The sequence below is a fragment of the Panthera leo genome, chromosome D3, assembly GCF_018350215.1.
Source record: "Panthera leo isolate Ple1 chromosome D3, P.leo_Ple1_pat1.1, whole genome shotgun sequence".
In the NCBI taxonomy this organism is placed as follows: domain Eukaryota; kingdom Metazoa; phylum Chordata; class Mammalia; order Carnivora; family Felidae; genus Panthera; species Panthera leo.
In genome coordinates this window covers 26449287-26469369 of record NC_056690.1, presented here as the reverse complement: position 1 = coordinate 26469369, position 20083 = coordinate 26449287, and the positions used below count along the sequence as shown (strand labels likewise).

The 20083-nt window shown below is 49.3% G+C and overlaps 1 protein-coding gene across 1 annotated transcript in view; it reads left to right on the top strand.

Annotated features, from left to right (window-relative positions):
• MYO18B (myosin XVIIIB) overlaps window positions 1–20083 on the top strand; it is a 241854-nt gene that overhangs the window by 96701 nt on the left and 125070 nt on the right. Inside the window, exons 25-27 of the mRNA XM_042909670.1 lie at window positions 13064–13183; window positions 13500–13608; window positions 17728–17852. Of these exons, the coding sequence (XP_042765604.1) occupies window positions 13064–13183; window positions 13500–13608; window positions 17728–17852 (354 nt within the window). The remainder of the gene's footprint in view (window positions 1–13063; window positions 13184–13499; window positions 13609–17727; window positions 17853–20083) is intronic.

Here is a 20083-nt window from a genome sequence, read left to right as displayed (position 1 = left end):
GAGGTCTTATTGTCTTTAGTTGGGTGTTGAGTTCACAGACTGGGGATGAGGACGGGAGCCAGAGAGTCCCTGCCCCCAGGGGACTACTGCAAATTTCAGATTCCTAAGCGAATCCATGCAGTGTAATGTGAGATGTGGTCGGGGAGCTGTGGGTAGATCACGGAAGAGCTGTGCACGGTAACTTGCTGTTCCGCTTAGTTTTTCAGGGCCAGGACTCTAGTAAGTCACTCGCCTGGGGCATGAAATTTAAAGGGGTGCCAGAAACTCAGCAAGAGAAATCATATTTCAATGCAGTGTCTTTTAAAATGTAAATGAATGCAAAAAAAAAAAAAAAATCCACGATGAGCCAAATACCAAAATTTCAAATAAAGGAAGGACTGGTGGGCTGGGATTAAGGTGAGGGGTAAGTGAGAGAGTGTGCACAGTGGGATCCTGTCTTCATTTAAATTTTTGATGTTTTATTCATCGTGGATTTTTGGCATGAATTTTGACTTTCTTAAATATTGCATTAGAATGCTATTTAATCTCGGTTTCTGGGTTTCTTGGCACTCCCTGAAATTCCGCACCCTGGGTGAGGGCTTTGCCCGTCTCATCCTTAGTCTCAGCTGACTTTTGAAGCCCTGGGCACCTCACAGGGTCCTGCTGAAGCTCAACTGTCGTCCAGTCTTATTCGCCCATTCAGCAAATGAGTATGAGCATCTCCCAGGCAGCAGGCATTCAGCTGGCCACCTCAGATGCAGCTAGGCAGAAGGCAAAGTCCCTGTCCTCATGAGGTCTCTCTCCAGGCCAATCGAGGGAGACAGACCACAGTTAATAAAAAAGCAAGCTACTTTTTGATGGTCAAGTGCTGCAGATAACAAGCAGAGGGAGGTGACAGTGAGGGGGCTATTTTTGCCTGAGCGGTCTGAGAAAGCTTCCACGGATTGAGATGTCTGAGTCTAGGTCTGAGTCATCTGGTACAGTCATCTATGCGCAGATCTGGGGAATTGAGTTGAAATGGCAAGTGCAAAGGTCCTGAGGCAGCATGGGATAATATTTGTCAGTTTGGAGCAAAACTAGAGCTTTCCACACCTGCGAACCCATGGTGCTATCGTGACTGATCATATTGCTTGGTTTGCTAGACGGACGGTGGGGGCTATAATTCGGTTCATGATCAAGCCAACAGAACACATTCTGCTTCCTGTATTGACAGCCCAAGTTGAGCCTGGCTGGCTCCCGTGGGGACATGGAATGAAGTTTGGGGTAGGGGCTATCTCTTTTCCACCTCTTCTCATTCTCCTTGTCATCGTGTCCACTCTCTCCACCAAGGGTTCTCTGTCTCACTCCCACAGACAAGGAAGAGTCAGAGGCTCCTGGAAGGGGACAGTCACATCACATAGAGTTAGGAGAGTCAGGGTGGAAAAGGCTCCACCATGGGCCTCTGCCCTCTTATAGAAAATACTGTAAGGAGGAGAAGAAATGACACCCAAGTGTCATTCAAGGCTCTGGAGAGCACCCAGCCTGACCTCTCCCGCAGGAAGTAGCAATGACAGAGCAGCAGAAGCGAGCAATCAGAGAGCCGTGCGTGGGCTGGGAATATCGGTGACTCCCCTGCAGAAACTCCTTCCCGCTGAGCTGACATTTGATACAGTAATTCATCACACACTGTCGAGTAGGACGTGGGCGCTTGGGGTGCCTCAGCGGCCGGGGGGAGACGGGGAGACAGTGAGGAGGGGAACATCATTAGCATCTAGCTATACAGCTCATGCCGCACTGGGAGAAGGAAGAGAAGGGGCCAGGCTGCTGAGACCTGGACCAAGCGTTCAAGCGTCCGCACCTGCTCCATATGCTACGCAGGTTCTTGGTGTCTCTGTGTCCTCCGTGGCTCCGAAAAGATGTATGGGGCCTGGAAAAAAAAATAAGACAAAATTTCAAAGCTAAGAAAGGCAGAACAATGGGAAATAAGAGGTTGAAGAGTGTACCAAAGGGGGGGGGGGGCGGTGAGAATTAGAAATAGAGATTTACCGTGAGCCTTGGACTCGCTCTCACTTCAGACTTTGCATCTGCTGTTGCCTCTGCCTGGAATATTTCCCTCCACCCTCCTCAGCTGGTTAATGCCTGGTCGTCCCTCGTCACCCAGTTCTGGTGGTACTTCTTCCAAGAAGACTTTGTTAACCTTTTAGGGATGGGTTGGGCTCCTACTGTCGGCAATCCTGGGCCCTGAGCTTCCTGTTACTGCGTTGATGGAGGTGTTCTCACCCCCTCTGGCATGCTTGTGCCCTGGCTTGGTGAGGCCCCAAGGGCAGGGGGGATATCTTGCCCATCACGTTGGCCAAGCCCCTGGTACAGAATAGACATCCAATGGACCAATGATGCCATGTAAGGTCAGCTGAAATGTTGACACTGAGCTTCCTAGCAACCAAAGCAAAGAGGGAAGCAAGAGATTACATAGACTTGTCCCCAGCTTAAACACACACGCACACCTGTTGCTTGAGATAATACTCATTCTTCCAAGTATTGAGCTATCAGAGAAGTTTCTTCTATGAGTCCTTGTGAAAAGGGGCACCAAGTAACGTGGCAAAGTACAACCTCAGTAATATTCGTCCAGGAAGTAGAAGAGGTGACCTCTAGGAGGGCTTTGGTGGGCCTCGTCCTGAACTGCAAGACAAGGGCATGGCATCCATTCCCTAAAAAACTCAGTTAGGAGGCAAAGCAGAGTTTTATCCAGGAAGCACGTTCAGGTGACTGAGTGCTATGATTTCTTTCCCCTCCCCCTCCCCCCTCTCCTCCTCTTCCTCCACTTCCTCCTTTTTAAACTTTATAGTAAGGTCCAACATACAAAAAAGTGCACAGTTGTTAAGTATATACGGCTCCATGAATTTTCACAAACTGAACACACCAAGGCAATGGACACTCATATGGAGACACAGAACATTCCCAGATTCCCCCCAAGTCCCCCTCTTGGCCCTTTCAGCCACGACCTTCCAAGGGTAACCACTAAACTGACCTCTAGCACTATAGATTGGGTTCCCCCCCCCCTTTTTTAACTTTACCGAAATGCAATCCAATGCCTTTCATATGACCTCATGACATTCCTCCGTGTTGGGGGCGGCTGTGGCCCATCCATTGTCATTGCTGTGTAGTATCCCGTCATGGGTATAGAGCACTCTATTCATTCTACTCTACATGAGAATTTGGTTGTTTCCAGCTTTAACCTGTGATGAATAAGCCTGCTGTGAACATCCTTCCACATGTCTTTTGGTACAGATATCATACATTTCTATTAGGAATGCACTAGGAATGGACTTGCTGGGTTCGAAGTTCTCTCTGTGTTGGGTTTTAATGGATGCAAACAGCTTGCTCAAGGGATTGAGTCAGTTTACCCTCCTACAGCAGTCCACACCCTTACCAGCACTTGATATTGTCCTTTGCATTTATTGATTGTGTTGGGCGCCCCGTGATCCCACACCGCGATTTTAATTTGCACCTTTTCTCGTGTTTTTGGCCGTTATTCTCTTTGGCGAAGCGGTCTTTCAAGTCCCTTGGCCACTTACTACTGCTTTACTTATTGGTTTGTAGCAACTCTTTATATGCCGTGGATTTAAGTTCAGTTGTTGGATATGTGTGGCACAGATCTCTTCCTCCAATCTGTGGCTTGCCTTTTTCTTTTTTTTTAAATTTTTTTTTTAAGTTTATTTATTTTTGAGACAGAGAGAGACAGAGCATGAACAGGGGAGGGTCAGAGAGAGAGGGAGACACAGAATCAGAAGCAGGCTCCAGGCTCTGAGCCATCGGCCCAGAGCCTGACGCGGGGCTCGAACTCACGGACCGCGAGATCGTGACCTGAGCTGAAGTCGGACGCTGAACCGACTGAGCCACCCAGGCGCCCCCTTTTTATTTATTTATTTATTTATTTATTTATTTATTTATTTTGGCTTGCCTTTTTCGATGCAGTAATTGGAAGTATTTTCTGAAGCCCTGAGTCTCTTCAGACCTGCCCAGGGGCTAGGAAGAGGTCAAAGGGCTCCAGAATCCCCCAACCTGTATCAGTGGTGATAGATGCCCTTCTTTAGTTTCATTCTGTATTTGATTGACTTTTTTGGACTCCCGTTATTTTCCACCTTTCTGCGTCTCCAGAATTGCACTGCAGTTCCACAATCACTGGCGTCTTACACTAAAAAATGACAGCACTTTCTTTCCTTTTGTTCCATAATGGTGCAGCTTATAATCAGAGGCAGCTCAGATTTGGTGAAACGTAGTGTCCTGGGGCCCAAGTAAGATTTTATTGGAAGAAAGGTCTTTAATTCTTTCCCCTCCGCCAAAAAGCCACTTTGATATTTTTTTTTTTTCTGGTGGCTTTTATACTTCACGGAACATCAGGATCACCTGGGGGAGCTGTGTCCCCTGTAGCTTCCCCATCCCATCTCCTGAGGATTCGACCCAGGAGGGAATCTCGGGGAGGGGAACTCTTCCCTGCTTCTTTTAACAAGCCCCGAGGTGAACCTGAACGCAGCATCGTGCCATGTGAGACTCGTGGTTCCCGTGCTCGAAAGCGTGTCAAAATCCCCAGGAGGATGTGTTAGAATATAGCGGGCTGGTCCCCAGCCCTAGAGATTCTGACTCAGGAGGCTTGGGGCAGCCCTGGAGAATCTGCATTCCCCACGAGCTGTGTCAGGTGATGCCGAACCCGCTGGTCTGGGGTCCACGCTTTGAGGAACAGATAGAAAGGACCCCCTTCTATGCAGTTCTCTTTTCTTAGAAGAGTTTCTGCTAACGGTTGGGAGGCAGACACTCCCACGGGCCATGCATCACGCAGACACTCCTGGCCCCGGTTCGTGGCCTCTGCACCCCGCCCGCTTGTCTCGGTTGGTGGGGAAACAACGGATAGAAATGTTGCTAAAACATGTTGTGCCTCATCAGTGAAAACTCCATTTGACTAGGCTTATTAAAAAGACAACATTATTGCAAAATGATTTAAGTGCTTCATTTGCGAAGGAGCAGAAGAGGAGATGAGACGCCTCCAGGAAGCTGGCTATAAATATTCCTCAAGCGTGCAAAATCTGCCTTGATGCAAAGTGGGGTTTTTTATTTTCACAAGAAGGCAGGGCTTGTCCTCTTATAGGGACTTCCTATATGGCTGCGGGAGCACATGGGGGGTAAAAATGACAAGGGGTGTTTTCTTCCCTCCTTGGCTTGTCATCTAGGTTTTTCCCAAGAATTTAGTCATTGCGGGCCCCGGGCACTCTGGATGTCTGGCCTCGTCAGCATGACAATTTTTCACTTTTTGGTAAGGGACGGTCGAGAAGACAGAACCCACCAGCCTGGGGCGGGAACCGGAGATTCAGGTCAGGAAGTCCGTTTGCAAAGTGCTAGGGTGTTTGGCCCGGGAAGTTATGTGTGGCCGGCCGCTGATCTCTGGAGGGAAGGGAAGCGACTTTCCAAGGGCTGTGTGGCTTAGTGGTGACTGAGTCTGGAACATATACCGGGCCTCCTGACTGCTACCACGGTACCACAGCTAAGGCCCCCCAGAGGAGTGCACAGCTGGAATGTTCTGCATGCCTCGGTCTCCCCGTATGAAAATCCAGGCCATAATGCCTTCTCTACCTACTTTGTAATGCAGATGAGGAAGCTGGGGACTGTGCAAGGGATGGGTATGACAGCCCGACCCGGGATGTCTGGTCCAGGAGCAGAGAGGGTGGGTCAGGACGGTTGGCTCTGGATCCTCATTGCAGTGGGACTGTGGGCAACTCCTTCCAGGCTCTGAGCCTTTGTGTCGTTGTTGGCAGAATGGTGACAGTGGTGGTTCCACATTCCTCTCTACAGGGTGGTGTGACGAAGTGCCTGGAGAGTAATTATTACAGGGGCGCCTGGGTGGCTCAGTCGGTCGAGCGTCCGACTTCGGCTCAGGTCATGATCTCATGGCTCGTGGGTTCGAGCCCCGCATCAGGCTCTCTGCTGTCAGTGCAGAGCCCATTTCGGATCCTCTGTCCCCCTCCCCCCCTGCCCCTCCCCAGCTCATGCTCCCTCTCTCTCGAAAACAAATGAACATTTTTTAAAAAAGGAAAGTAATTATTACACTGGTTCTTACATGAGTCTCTCCACATCTCCGCTGTTGCTAACATATATGTGATTACATCTTAGCTATTCCTACACCCCTCAGAGCATTCGGTGCCAACTGCATGAGTAAAGGAAATAATGTTGAATTTAGTAATTCAAGTAATATTTAACGAGCGACGTGTCTGTGCCGGCTGCCGTGACACATCCTTCGCCCGCTTTATCTCGTTTTACCTTCAAATCAAACTGTGAGGACGGTGTCATTCATACCCCAAGTTCTAGATGAAGACAGTGAAGACCAGAGAGGTGGAGCGATTTGTCCACTATCACACAGCCGGCGAGTAGCAGAGCTGGGCTTTGACCCGGGGTCTGGCTGACTCCAAACAGGCTGTGAAAGAGGAGCCTGGAGTGGCTCATCCTTTAAGACGACCCGGAGCTAGCCAGGTGACAAGGTGGGGAGGCTGTGAGTTCCAGGTAGAGGGCACAGCAAGAACAGAGAGAGAGACCGGGGACCTGGGCTGGCACCCACAGTCCTCGCCGTTGGAAGGTCTCATGCGTGTGGGGAGATTTGGGGGTAGGGTCAGTCGCCGAGGCTGGGCCAGATGCCAGGGGCTGTGAGAACCACGTGAGAGGTTTGAACTCCATCCTGAAGGTGGGGGCCAGAGAGAGAGAGAGAGAAAGTGTGCCCATGAGCTCAAGTGAGCTGGGGGAGGGGCAGAGAGGGAGAGAGAGACAGAGAGAATCCCGTGCAGACTCCCGACGTGGGCTCAAACTCCCACGACCTGAGTCGAGATCAAGAGTCAGACACTTTACCCACTGAGCCACCCGCGTGCCCCTAAAATCCATTTTCAAGACGGGATATGTGGGTGACAGCATCAGAGGGGTTATTTCCTCTTTAGGGGGGTGCTATGGGACCTTGAAGACCCCTTCTAAAGCTCACGAAGGTCCATAGCTTCTGCTTCTCCCACCCAAGGCCAGTCGGTGATGTGTTGTCCTGCGTGTCCCTCTCTGATGCATGACATATGTCCCAGCACACCTGCAAGCGTGGTCCCCATTCCCGCCGACCTGCCGGAAGCTGTGAATCCCTCCCTCCCTCCTTGGCTCCCAGATACATTATTAATTCACTTGGCATATATTCTTGGAGCCCCCAAGAGGCAGTTTGAAGGTATGGCTAGGAGTAAAGGCTCTGGAGCCAGGCTGCCTTGATTTGCATCCAGCTCCGCCACTGGCCGGCTGTGTGTCCTTGGGTGAATGTCCACACCCCAGTGCCTCAGGTCTCCATCTGCAATGCAGAGGTATCAGTCCCCAGCTCTCAGTGTCTCTGTGAAGGTTCTGTGGGTTACCCTGTGCCGGACCCATGGTAAGCACCCTCCGTGATAGTGATTATTATTCTTTATTAAATTTATTTATGTTATTTTGTGTGTGTGAGAGAGAGAGAGAGAGAGAGAGAGAGCAGGAAAGAGGCAGAGAGAAAGGGAGAGCGGGAATCCCAAGCAGGCTCCATGCTGTCAGCAAAGAGCCTGACTTGGGGCTCGATCCCACAGACCGTGAGATCCTGACCTGAGCTGAGGTCAAGAGTCGGAGCCTCAACCGGCTGAGCCACCGAGACGCTCCCGTGGTCGTGATTATTATTAAGGGAACTATTACCATCACTTAGTAGCAGCTGGGAAGAGAAGTACACAGGGCGGTCCCTGAACTGGTGCCCAGAGTGAGTCTCTGGTGCCCTGGAGCCCGCCAGTAAGCTGAGATTTGTTCTGAATTTCCCCTCATGACCGAGGCAGCTTCGAGGGCAGATACCGTGAGATTGAAGCCCAAAGCGGCCAGCTGGCTCTGCAGCTGGACAGACCCTCTGCCTATTGATTTATTTTCTCCCCATCCCCTCTTTTTCTGCTTTCACTTTCCATCTTTTCTCTTAATCGCTCAGGTTGACAGGGGTGGGGCTTCCCTTCCTCGGGGGCTCCATAAAGCTCCCTTTGGTCATGGCCCCTCGGGGGTGGGTGGCCTTGCCTTTGAACCACACCCAGCTGTCTGTTTCGCCTCCTTTCCCCCACCCACTACCTCCCGGTCTGCCCCAGGTACACCAAGGCTCCTGTACTGCTGACCCCCAGCGTTGAGTCAGGTGGCAGATGTGGGACAGGACGGACCTGTAATTACGAGTCAGGACCTGGGATTCAGGCTGCCCAGCTGGACTCCCCGTGTGACTTATCAGCCATGACCTTGAACAAATCATTTCACCGCTCAATGCCTCAGTTTTCCGTTCTGTGGAAAGGAAATAAAAATCCTCTCCTCATAAGGCACTTGACAGGCACACAGCAAGAGATTAGCACATGTCTCTCCCCAGCATCCGATGAGTATGAGCTATTTCTCCTGCAAGGGCTTCTAAGGAACCAATACTTTTCCTTAAATTGAAAAGCGCACAGTGTGGGGCGCCTGGGTGGCGCAGTCGGTTAAGCGTCCGACTTCAGCCAGGTCACGATCTCACGGTCCGTGAGTTCGAGCCCCGCGTCGGGCTCTGGGCTGATGGCTCGGAGCCTGGAGCCTGTTTCCGATTCTGTGTCTCCCTCTCTCTCTGTCCCTCCCCCGTTCATGCTCTGTCTCTCTCTGTCCCCAAAAAAATAAAATAAACGTTGAAAAAAAAAAAATTTAGAAAAGCGCACAGTGAAAGTCCACTGCTTGCTTTCTGTAGACCAGACAATTTGGGGAGCTTTGAGAACTCTTGAATATAAGAGCCAAGGACAGGGTTGGGCTCAGACATGTGGGTTTATCTCCCCAGCTCAACAGAAAGATCCTTGAAGGCAGGGCCTGGCACACAGTCGGTGCTCATATAATGAATGATAAGCGGCAGTGACAGTGACAGCCCAAAGGGTCGCACGTGTGCTCAGCATTTAATGCCCGTCAAATGTTTTGTTGCCATCTCCCTCAGGCTGCCGTGATGCCAGGGCACGGGATATGGAGTATTTCTATTTGACTCTATGCCACATGTACAGCCCATTTATCCGTATCTGTCCCCTTCTCTCCGGCAGACTTTTGGAGTCATGGTCCCTGAGTAGAAAGAGAGTTTCTGATGATTTGGCTTAAGTGGTGGATCCAGGGAGGTTTTCAGAATAATTTCTAGTTAATTGGTGCCTGAGTAATCGGCAAGGACCCTTCTGGGTTTGCAAACCAGGCTCTTCCCTCATTAAACCGGTTTCCATTTTGCACTCACCTAATAACTCTGGGCATGGTGCCCACCTCTCACCTCTGTGAATAAAGCCCTTGGGCCCTGAAATGTGGGAAGGGGAGAGGGATTTGTGGGGCTAGGGGAGGGCCGGGGGCTACTCGTCTCTGGGAAAAGCATCTGTCATTTCCCTAATCTGAGAGGACTAATTGTCCTTTGGACTCCAGATTTGGATTGTGTAGAACTCAAAATTAATGCATTAAATTAATGTTGTGCTCCCTTTGCTCAGGCTGATTAGCACAAATGAAATTTCGTACTAATTGTCTAAGGCGGAGAGAACACGATCCTGGTGTTTAGGATCGATGCTGGTGGTGGGGATGGGAAGGCGGGGATCAGGGGCATGGTCTGGGCGTTCCTGGATCGTACCAGCCTGTGTTCAGAGCCAAGTGCAAACGATCGCTCCCCCAGTGCCAGTGCTGTTGTGTGCCCATAAAGAAATCTAACCCATCTAAAGCCAAGTGTGAGGCCAAGATTAGGAAGAGATTCTGGCAATTTCTATGCCAGCAGTTCTTTTTTTAAAGTTTATTTATTTATTAATTTTTTTTTTTTGGAGAGAGAGAGCACAAGCAAGGGAGGGGCATAGAAAGAGAGAGAGAGAGAGAGAGAGAGAGAGAGAGAGAATCCCAAGCAGGCTCCAACTCTCAGCACGGAGCCCAATGCGGGGCTCGAACCCATGAACCTCAAGATCAAGACCTGAGCCGAAACCAAGAGTTGGCCACTTAATCGACTGAGCCACCCAGGGCCTCTATGGCAGTAATTCTTAAGCTTGGTTGTGCTTAAGGACAACCATGGAGTGTGTTGAACTTCAGATCCCTGGGTCCCACCACAGAGGTTACAGTGTGGGCGTTCTGGGACTACTGAGGAATATACTGGGAATATTTTAACAGCCATCCCAGGGGACTGCAGGGCAAATGTTTCCCCCAGAACACTTTAAAGATGATAGTGGGAGGAACAGCAAACAGAATCCCCACCCCAGAGACAGCCCGGTGCACCCTGGGAGAGCCCCTGGCTTGTTAAGTGGCGGTTACTTGGACCAGAGGGATCTGGGCTCCCGTCCCAGCTCTGCCACTCACTTGCTGTGTGACTTCAGAATGCTCCCCCTAAGCCTCTCCCCCCACCCCATTTCTATAAAAGGCACACATAAGTCTGAGCAGCTACTGGTGTGGTCACCAAGACGGGAAGCCAATGGGCAGGTGGAGGGGAGAAAAAGGGGGGCAGCATAGAACGTGCAGAGCAGCAGCTCTGGTTTATTTGTTTGCAGCTCAATTTGGGGGGACTATTTTTTTTTAAGATATTTGTTTTGTGCTCTTCTGATTACCAGCAGCGCAGAGATGCATCGTAAAGAAACCGGAGTCCTCTGTGAGCCCACACCCTTCTAGGAAAACAAGAAAAAAAATCCCTATACAGTTTGAGAGTGCCTTTTTCTGTACAAGTAGAAAGAAAACAAAAACGAGCACGGGCCAAACGTCCTATTCTGCCACTTTGCTTTTCTCCCCCACCGTTGGCCATATATCTTGTTTTTGCTTTTGTTTTTCATGTCGAAACATACAGATCTTCATCTGCCTTCTTCATGGGGCGGAGGAATGAGTTTTGAGACCACCTATGAGCTGATGGTATTGATGGGAACTAGCTTGGGGGGTGGGCAGGTGGATTCCACGCCGGAAGGGCCACTTGGTGTCTGTGACAACACCCCACAGCCGCTCCTTGGTGCCACACACAGGGTCTCATGGGAGAGTGAAGCATGTAGACATCTTCAGTCATGACATGAAGTTGTGGCATCAGATGGGAATGCCAGCAGGACAATAGACAGTCCTTAATGCAGTGTGTTTCACAGCTCAAGAGAAGAAGGGATTTGTCCAAGGTCACGCAGTGTGTCTGGACTTGAACCCCATGCCTTACTTCTATTGTTTTCTTTTCCTTCCCTGTCTTGACTTTGACCACTGCCCCCATGGAGGGAGTCTCCGTTTCCCAAGCGACCCTGCTGTGTAAGGTCATTTCTAAGCCTCTTGGTCACAAACAGTCCACTTCCCGGGTTCTCGCCTCATTTGCTTTGGCAAAGCCTTGAACCTGGAAGGCTGCACTTTGGGACAGTAATAACACAGAAGCCTTGACCCATCTGGCATCTGTAGTTGGTCACTGATGGGGGGAAAAGTCAGCGCAAGTTGGATTTCATTAAGATATAAACATTTTTATTTTTGCCCCTGAACATGACTACAACTCACGCTATTTCTGGACCACAGCCTTCAGAGTATGAGCACCTGACTTGAGACATTCTTCCTTTCTTAAACCATGCCCCTAACACGTGACCGTGTGATTTCCAGCTTTGATATCATTAAAGCAGAGCAAATGGAAAAGTAGTTTGAATGCATAAGCCGAATTTTTTAGTTCCTTTTTTAAAAATAAGTTTGGCACCTGAAACTGTTTGACGAGACACATGCATTTTAAAAATTAGAATTTTAAGAGTTTGGGGGCACCTGGGTGGCTCATGTCGGTTGAGTGTCCGACTCTTGATATCTGTTCCCGCCGTGATCTTGTGGTCTTGAGATTGAGCCCTGTGTTGGGGTCTGTGCTGAGCGTGGAACCTGCTTGGGATTCTCTCTCTCCCTCTCTCTCTGCCCCTCTCCCACTTGCACTCTGTCTCCATTCTCTCAAGAATAAATAAACATTAAAAAAACAAAATTTAAGAGTTTTTTTAATTTTTTTTTTGAGACAGAGAGAGAGGAGGAGGAGGAGGAGGAGGAGGAGGAGGGACAGAGAGAGAGGGAGACAGGATCTCAAGCGGGTTCTGTGCTGATAGCAGAGATCCGGATGTGGAGCTCGAACTCATGAACCGTGAGAGCATGACCGGAGCTGAAGTTGAAAGCTTAACCGACTGAGCCACCCAGGTGCCCCACAGATCTTAAGAGTTTCGAGAAGCAACTCGTATTATTTCTTCCAACGCGTTCCATTTAGTTTTCGTGGAAAATCCTGGCCTGGTCGTGTTTCATAGGTATATACAAGAGCTAATTGAATCGGTAATTACAGCAGAAATGCGACAGGCATAAATGGGTGGGGAATACGCACGACCAGCACTGGGTGTGCATGGCTGTCCCCTGGTGGAGGCAGGTAGATCACGGGGAGCCACAGAGAGGTTTCCTAGCTGAGGGCGCTCTTGTGTGGTGAGCACCTGCGTGTCTTACCAAGGGGAGCCCATTGATCCGTCCAGCAAAATGGCTCGCTGAAGGATGGGTAAGGAGAGCTTCTGTTAGAATAACTTTTTTTTTTTTTTAATTTCTATTTTTCTTAAGAGAGAGAGCAAGCAGGGGGAGGGACAGAGGGAGAGAGAGAATATTAAGCAGGCTCCCCACTCAGCGTGGAGCCCCGTGTGGGGCTCAATCCCACCACCCTGGGATCATGACCTGAGCTGAAATCAAGGGTTGGACGCCCAGCCGACTGAGCCACCCAGGATAACTTCCTTTAATTGAACATTTACTACGTGCCAGCACTGTGCTAACTTTATGTGGATTATCTCATTTAATTGTCAAGACAATTCTCTAAGTCATGCCCACCCCTTAAAGCTGAGGAAACCGAGAATCAGACAGGCAACCTGCGTGGGGCAGTCACACAGCTAGTGAGCATTGGGCCAAGAATTCTAACACATCGGGACCAATAACATTCTGACCATCACACCCCGAACCGCCTCATTACACGGAGATGCCCTTTTGCCACAAGAGCCCGTGATTTGTCCGGGCTGGCCCTGTGGAGGGTGCCCCGGGGGAGAAGAGATGATGTCCCCTCACCACGAGTGACTCTGCTGTAACCCTCCCATTCCAGGTTGCTGAACTGACCGCGGAGCTGGCTGATGAGCACTTCAGAGGGGACGTGGCCTGCCAGGTGCTAGAGAGTGAGCGGGCAGAGCGGCTGCGGGCCTTCCGGGAGGTCCAGGAGCTGAAGGTGGGTGGCCCAGGGGTGGTGGTGGGTGTGGCTGAGCAGGGTGGCTGGGAGCCTTTGGGTCTACCCGCCTCCTTGTCTGCTCACATGTGGGAGCCGGAAGCCTATAAGCAAGAGGCGGTGGCTTACTGACTCTCATGTTCAAGGTCCTGGAGGACATTTGTGTCTTCCTAAGCCTTGACCTTGGAGGTGCCCTGGATGAGGACTATGTAAAGGGTAGACAGTCCTTGGTTACCAAGCCACCATGGGCGGGCGGGGGGGATGGCCAGGCCCAGGCTGCACTGGGCTCCAGTTTGACACCCTGGGGCCTTTCTTCCAGAGCAAGTATGAGCAAGTCCAGAAGAATTTGGGAGAAGTACAGAAGCAGTTGGGAGAAGCGCAGCAGAAAATTCAGTTGGGTGACTTGGAAAGGAGCCACACAGGAGGAGGTAAGCAAACCGGGACTCTCGGGATTAGACAGGGGTGAAAAACATGCCGTCCTTTTGTTCCATTCATTCGTTCGTTCATGCAGTCATTCGCCCTGAGCACTTAGTATGCCCTAGAGGCTGCATCAGGGGCTGTCATTTTGTCAGAGCAAACGGCCACAGCCCTGCCCTCCTGGAGCTTCCGGTCTGGTGCAGACATTAAACAGAACCCAACAATATCCCAGATAGTGCTTTATCAAGGTGACAGGTACAGGTCAGTAATAACGCAAAGAACGACCCAAACAACAGTGACTCTATGGCAAGGCCCCTTTACAATTACATGAATAGTTTTGATACATGGATTTTAGGTTAAGGCATTTCGGTGGTTACACGCAGCATCTGTGAAATGGCATTTCTGGATTTGAATCTGGACTTGACTTTCTTTGAGGTGGGTGGCTTTTGGGCAGAGAAATGTGTGCTTTGGCTCCCTCGTCTTTCAGATAGATGGATTGATAGGAAAGGCGGTTGATGGAAAGCGGTTAACGCCACGTGCATGGCGACTTTATTTACTGCTAATGCTGTAGTGGGGTCATCATCCATCCATGTTCGTAGGCTGTGGCACAGAAACTACTACCCTCCCCATTTTGAAAAATGTTTATTTATTTTTGAGAGAGAGAGAGAGAGCAGGGGAGGGGCAGAGACAGAAAGAGAGAGAGAATCTCAAGCAGGCTCCTCACTGTTAGCGCAGAGCCCAACGCAGGGCTCGAACTCAGGAACCGCGAGATCATGACCTGGGCTGAAATCAAGACTGAGCCACCCACGTGCCCCATACCATCCCCATTTGAGAGCGGTGCCAGGCGCTCAGCAGTTACTGGATGGAGAGAAGCTGAGGCCCCTGAATTGCCCAGCGGTTAGGTGTGCTCAGCAGAGCCGGGGTTTTCTGGTGGAGCCGGGCTTCTGGAGTTGCCTGGGGGCTCACATCTCATGGTTCAACGGGCATGGTGACATCTCCGTCAACTCCTCTCCCCAGCCTAAATGAGTCAGGGGACAAGGATGCCCGGTGTGTCTGTCAGCTTTTATAAAACGTTGACATTCTTTCTTCCATGCCCCCAGAGGATGTATGCCCTAGAAACGTCAGGGACGCTCAGAGGAACGGAGGTCAGGAGGCGGTGAAGAGGCAAAGTGCGTTTGCTTTTCACTCCCCTCTTGCTTCCTGTCTTCCTGCCCCCCACCCCCACCCCCAGGACAGGCGTTTACAGAGGAGTTTGGGGGTTCTCTGGCACACGACACTCAGTACAAGCAGGGAGAGAGGAAATGGGTTTTTACAGAACCAGGAGGTAGGACAGCAAAGTTTCCCCCAGAAGAGCATGGCCCCAGTTCCGTCCCGACTGGGACTGAGACCCCCCACGCTAGTCCCCAGTTCATTTTTCTCTGGGAGGATCTGGGAACTGGATGGGAGGGGGAGGCGTGCTGAGCTCGCGAGCACATTCGTCACGATGCTATAGAGGCTCTCAGCCCTGGAGGCTCATTCCAGGAAGCCAATCTACAAATATTTTGTTTTCCATTAGGAAAGCAATACATGCTCATTACAGGAAAAAATGTTAAATATAGGAAAGTCAAAAGGAGCAATAAAACACTTTAATCACACCCGAGCAATGCCACCACAGCTCCTCAATGGATGGAGCCGGAGTATCAATTATGAAAAACGTAGCTGTTTTCCCACCATGCATGGTGGGGTATCTGAAGAGGCCCTTTTATGGTGTCTCCGACTCTTGATGTCGGCTCAGGTCGTGATCTCATGGTCCGTGGGCTCGAAGTCCCACCGGACACCCTACACTGACTGCGAGGGGCCTGCTTGGGATTCTCTCTCCCTCTTTCTCTGCCCTTCTTCCCCTGCTCGTGTGCTCTGTCACTCTCAAAATAAATAAATAAACATTAAAAAATTATTTTAAAGAAAAGAATGCACCCCCCCCCCCGGCCCCAGGGAGGGGCGTTGGCAGGAGAAAGCAGTGTTGAAGAATGGAGAATGGTTTTCTCCTCTGCTCATGTTGACAACTCCTACCACCTGCTCTGTAGCACATCTTAGCGCAGAACACATGCACAGGTGCGGAAATGCTTTCTGCTTTCTCCTCCTTTTGCAGCTATCTGCTGTTTGAGTTTTTTTTTTTTTTATCCTGGTGGGGAGACAGGATACTTTTCCCACCATGATATTATTTACCTTAGTGGAAACTCGAACAAGCTCTAACTCCTTACAACTATATCACCCTGGTTGGGTTACTTATGTGGGAGTCCCTATTGGGGTCACCTCTTCTAAGACCTCAGTCCTACCATCTATCCAAGAGTCTTTCCTTCCTTCCTTCCTTCCTTCCTTCCTTCCTTCCTTCCTTCCATCTGTCCATCCCAGTACTGACCTATCCATCCACCCTAATATCCATCACCTATCCAGTGAAAGTTATGAGGTATTTATGATATGCTAGGCATTGTAGTAAGTCCTGTGGACACAATGATGAACAAAAACATTTGCTGCTTTAATGAGTTTGAATTCTCTTCTGGAGTTCCCTAAGCTTGCCTTACGAGAGCTCTGATCATTCTAGATTGCAGCTTTCTTTTTGTATGTTGTCTCCCCCACTAGATTTCTGCTGGAAGATACAGTGGTTTCTTATTTGTTTCATTATCCTTTGTGCCTGGTATGAAGTAGTGTTGCTCAGTGGGCATTTCAGTGCATGGTAGATTGAACAATGTATGATGGGTGGATGATGGACAGGTGGATGGATGGATGGATGGATGGATGGATGGATGGATGGATGAAGAGATGGATGGATGGACAGGTGGATGGATGGAGAGATGGATAGATGGATAGATGGATAGATGGATGGATGGATGGTGAGAGGAATGGATGGATGGACAGGTGGATGGATGGATGGATGGATGGAGAGATGGGTGGATGGAGGGATGAATGAAGAGATGGATGGATGGAGAGATGGAATGGATGGATGGATGGATGGATGGATGGATGGATGGATGATGGATGGACGAATGGATGGATGGTAAGAGGAATGGGTGGATGGATGGATGGATGGATGAAGAGATGGGTGGATGGAGAGATGGAATGGATGAATGGATGGATGGGATGAATGGGATGGATGAACAGAGAGATGGATGGATGGATGGATGATGGATGGACGAATGGATGGATGGTAAGAGGAATGGGTGGATGGATGGATGGATGGATGAAGAGATGGATGGATGGAGAGATGGAATGGATGAATGGATGGATGGGATGAATGGGATGGATGAACAGAGAGATGGATGGATGGATGGATGATGGATGGATGAATGGATGGATGGTAAGAGGAATGGGTGGATGGATGGATGGAGAGATGGATGGATGGACGGATGGAAAGATGAATGAAGTCGTCTCTATCTTCAGCTGTCCACATATGGAATGTCTCCCACAGCTCCATTACCTTAAGGGGCATTACTCTATTACTCAGAAAATCCAAAGACATCCTAACCTGGTCTAGCCCATTCTATTCATGCAAACAGTTTTCATCACGTCAGCAAGTGATTTTTTTTTAACTAAATCAAGGGATTGTTCTCTCATAGAGACAACTTGGGACCAATGCCTCTGTTGCTATGTATTCAGTAGATTCCTTAATTATTATTCAATGTTTATTAAATAATTTAACCAAAAGTCACTGCGTATGTACTATCCCACCCAAGGTGGTTGGCCAGTAAGGTGATTCCAGTTGGTGAACTTGTATCATCACATATGGGGAAATATTCTGTGTGGGTAGGGGACACTCCTAGAGGGTGTTGAGGATCTATACATGACTAAAACATCTCTCCGGTCCTCGAAGGTCATGGGATATCCTTGGAAGAAGGAAAGTATATGTATGCTTGTAGAGGAATTGAACGGTATGACTTTAGACAACCAGAAGTGGTCAGGACAGGCTTCCTGGAAGAAGTGTTTTTTTTTTAAAAAAAACTTGGACTTAAAGCAGAATTTCTTAACCTAAAGTCCAAGATCAAGCCTCAGGAACTCTAAACTGTGAAATTATGATCAAAGAGCTAAGAGAGTGTGAGAGAACCACCCTGATTCACCTAGCCTCCCATCCCGGCCTCCCTGACTTTGTCAAATAGCAGATGAATGGATGATGCAGTTCGACTGTGCTCAGATGGAGAACAACTTCCTGCGGAAGCGTCTACAGCAATTTGAAGAGAGGCTGGACTCTGAGTTGACATCCAGGAAAGAGCTGGAGCAGAAGGTAAGAGGTTGTAGCTAGTCTGGGTCCCAAGAATGTCAGATTGGTCAGGTTCCTACCTCCACCGTTCAAGGTATTGGCCGAACCTGGGGAGGGAGAAAGAGAGCACCCCCATTTCATGTTTTTGCACCTCCACTGTTGTTACAAATGCGAGTCTCTGTGGGAGGTGGGAAATACTTTGTCTATGTGTGCGTGTTCTGCATGGGGAAGAATACTCTGGAATAAAGAACCTCAGATCTTGGGCCTCAGATCTTCTCTTCTATAAAATGATTTTAATAAGCCCTTAGAATAGTCAAATCTTATCCATTCCCTTTGCCTCAATATGCCACCTCCATCTCTCATCTAGACCAGAGCAACAGCCTCCTGCTTGGTCTCCTTGCCTCCAGCCTCTCCCCTCAACCACCTGCCACACTGAGGCCAAGAGATCTTTCAGAGTCTCTTTTGGACTGTTCTGTCTTTGCAAATTACGCTGACTCTCAGGGCAGATTGTTTTCTTGAGTGTTTTGTCAGTTTTGATTGTGAGCTCATCTTCAACATGCCCCTCTACTCCTGCCACGGGAACCCCAGGTGGTCTGCATGGTGGAATGTTCCTTTTGCTTCCTGTCTTACGGTGAATTGTGCGTGTGTTTCGTTCTTTTGTATTGTCAGTTGATCTTACTTTGAAATTTTTAAAAACTTTTTACTGCTTTTCATGGCAGTTCTGTTTACAGGGCTGTGGGTGTCTCTGTCGAGATGGGACACTTTTGCCTTGTCTTTTACAGCAGCCCCTGAGACTATGTGACATTCTCTCTGTTTCAGACTGTTGCAACTTGTGCCAGGTGCCACTTGGAGCTTTAAACCCCCCCGAGGCACAGACCCGGGGTTTGGATTTCTTAGGGGAATACTTTCTCCCCCACCCAGAGCCAGAGTGCACCAGGTTTTCTGACCATCCAGGCCAGTGGGTGGATCATTTCCTGTCCCCTTGCCCCAAGGCCCAGGTCTTTGAGGGTCCTGAATGAATGCAGGGGTATTCATTCCAACTTTTCATCTTCTGTGCCCCCGAGGCTTTGTCTCTCGCCCCTGTCTGGCCATTCAAACACAGCCATTATCTTCAGTGTTATTTCTGGATCTTTCTGCTGCTCGTCTTCTCCTCCACCCTGTCTGCCAGAGTATCAGCATCTAAGATTACTGCTTTCGTTTTGTGTCCTTTGCATTTTGGATACCCCCAAATTTTCCTTTCTTTCTTGAATGTGCAGCTGGATGTTACAAATATAATGTATTTGTCCCTCGTGTTCTCTAGGTGAATGGAGGGATAGTTTGACCTCTTTGCCTGTGTTGCATTGTCTCCAACTACCCCTATTTGTACATTCTGACCAGTCTACCCTTCAACTAGTGGTGTGCTAGCAACTGGCCCTCTGAAAATAAACACCCCGATGGGTAGCATTTGCCAATTTCCAATGTCCATGGCATACAGGGGACAGTTTCCACCTACCATTGTGATATCACTGGGTGTGGAACTGGGAGGAGAATCCGCTCTCCTAAGTGGGTATACCAGCCCTAGCACACCGGGTCCAACCACACTCACGTGTTTAAAGCTCATAGCCAAATAGAGCGGAAGGTACTTTCCTGTGATTCCCCTTTATAGCCTCCTGCATGGTCAACATCCCCCACCAGAGTGGTCCACTTGATACAATGGATGAACCTACATTAACACATCATCATCACCCAAAGTCCATAGTTTATGTTGGGTTCCCTCCTGTCGTTGTACGTTCTGTGGGTTTAGACAAATGTATAATGGCATGTATCCACCATTGTAGCTTTATAGAGTATTTTCACTACCATAAAAATCTTCTCCGCTTTATCAGTACACCCCTCTACCAATTCATCCCTCCATACTTTTGCCTTTTCCAGAACGTCCTATAGTTGGAATCCTATAGCATGTAAACTTTTTAGACTGGCTCCTTTCACTTAGTAATGTGCATTTAAGTTACCTCCACGTCTTTCCGTGGCTTGATGGCTCATTTTTTAAAAAAAATTTTTTTGAGAGAGAGAGCAGGGGAGAAGGGCAGAGAGAGAGAGAGAGAGAGAGAGAATCCCAAGCATGTTCCATGCTCAGTGCAGAGCGCCATGCAGGGCTTGATCCCAGGACCACGAGATCGTGAGCTGAGCCTAAATCGAGTTGGATGCTCAACCAACGGAGCCATCTAGGCACCCCGATAGCTCATTTCTTTCTACCGCTAAGATCTTTGTCCCAT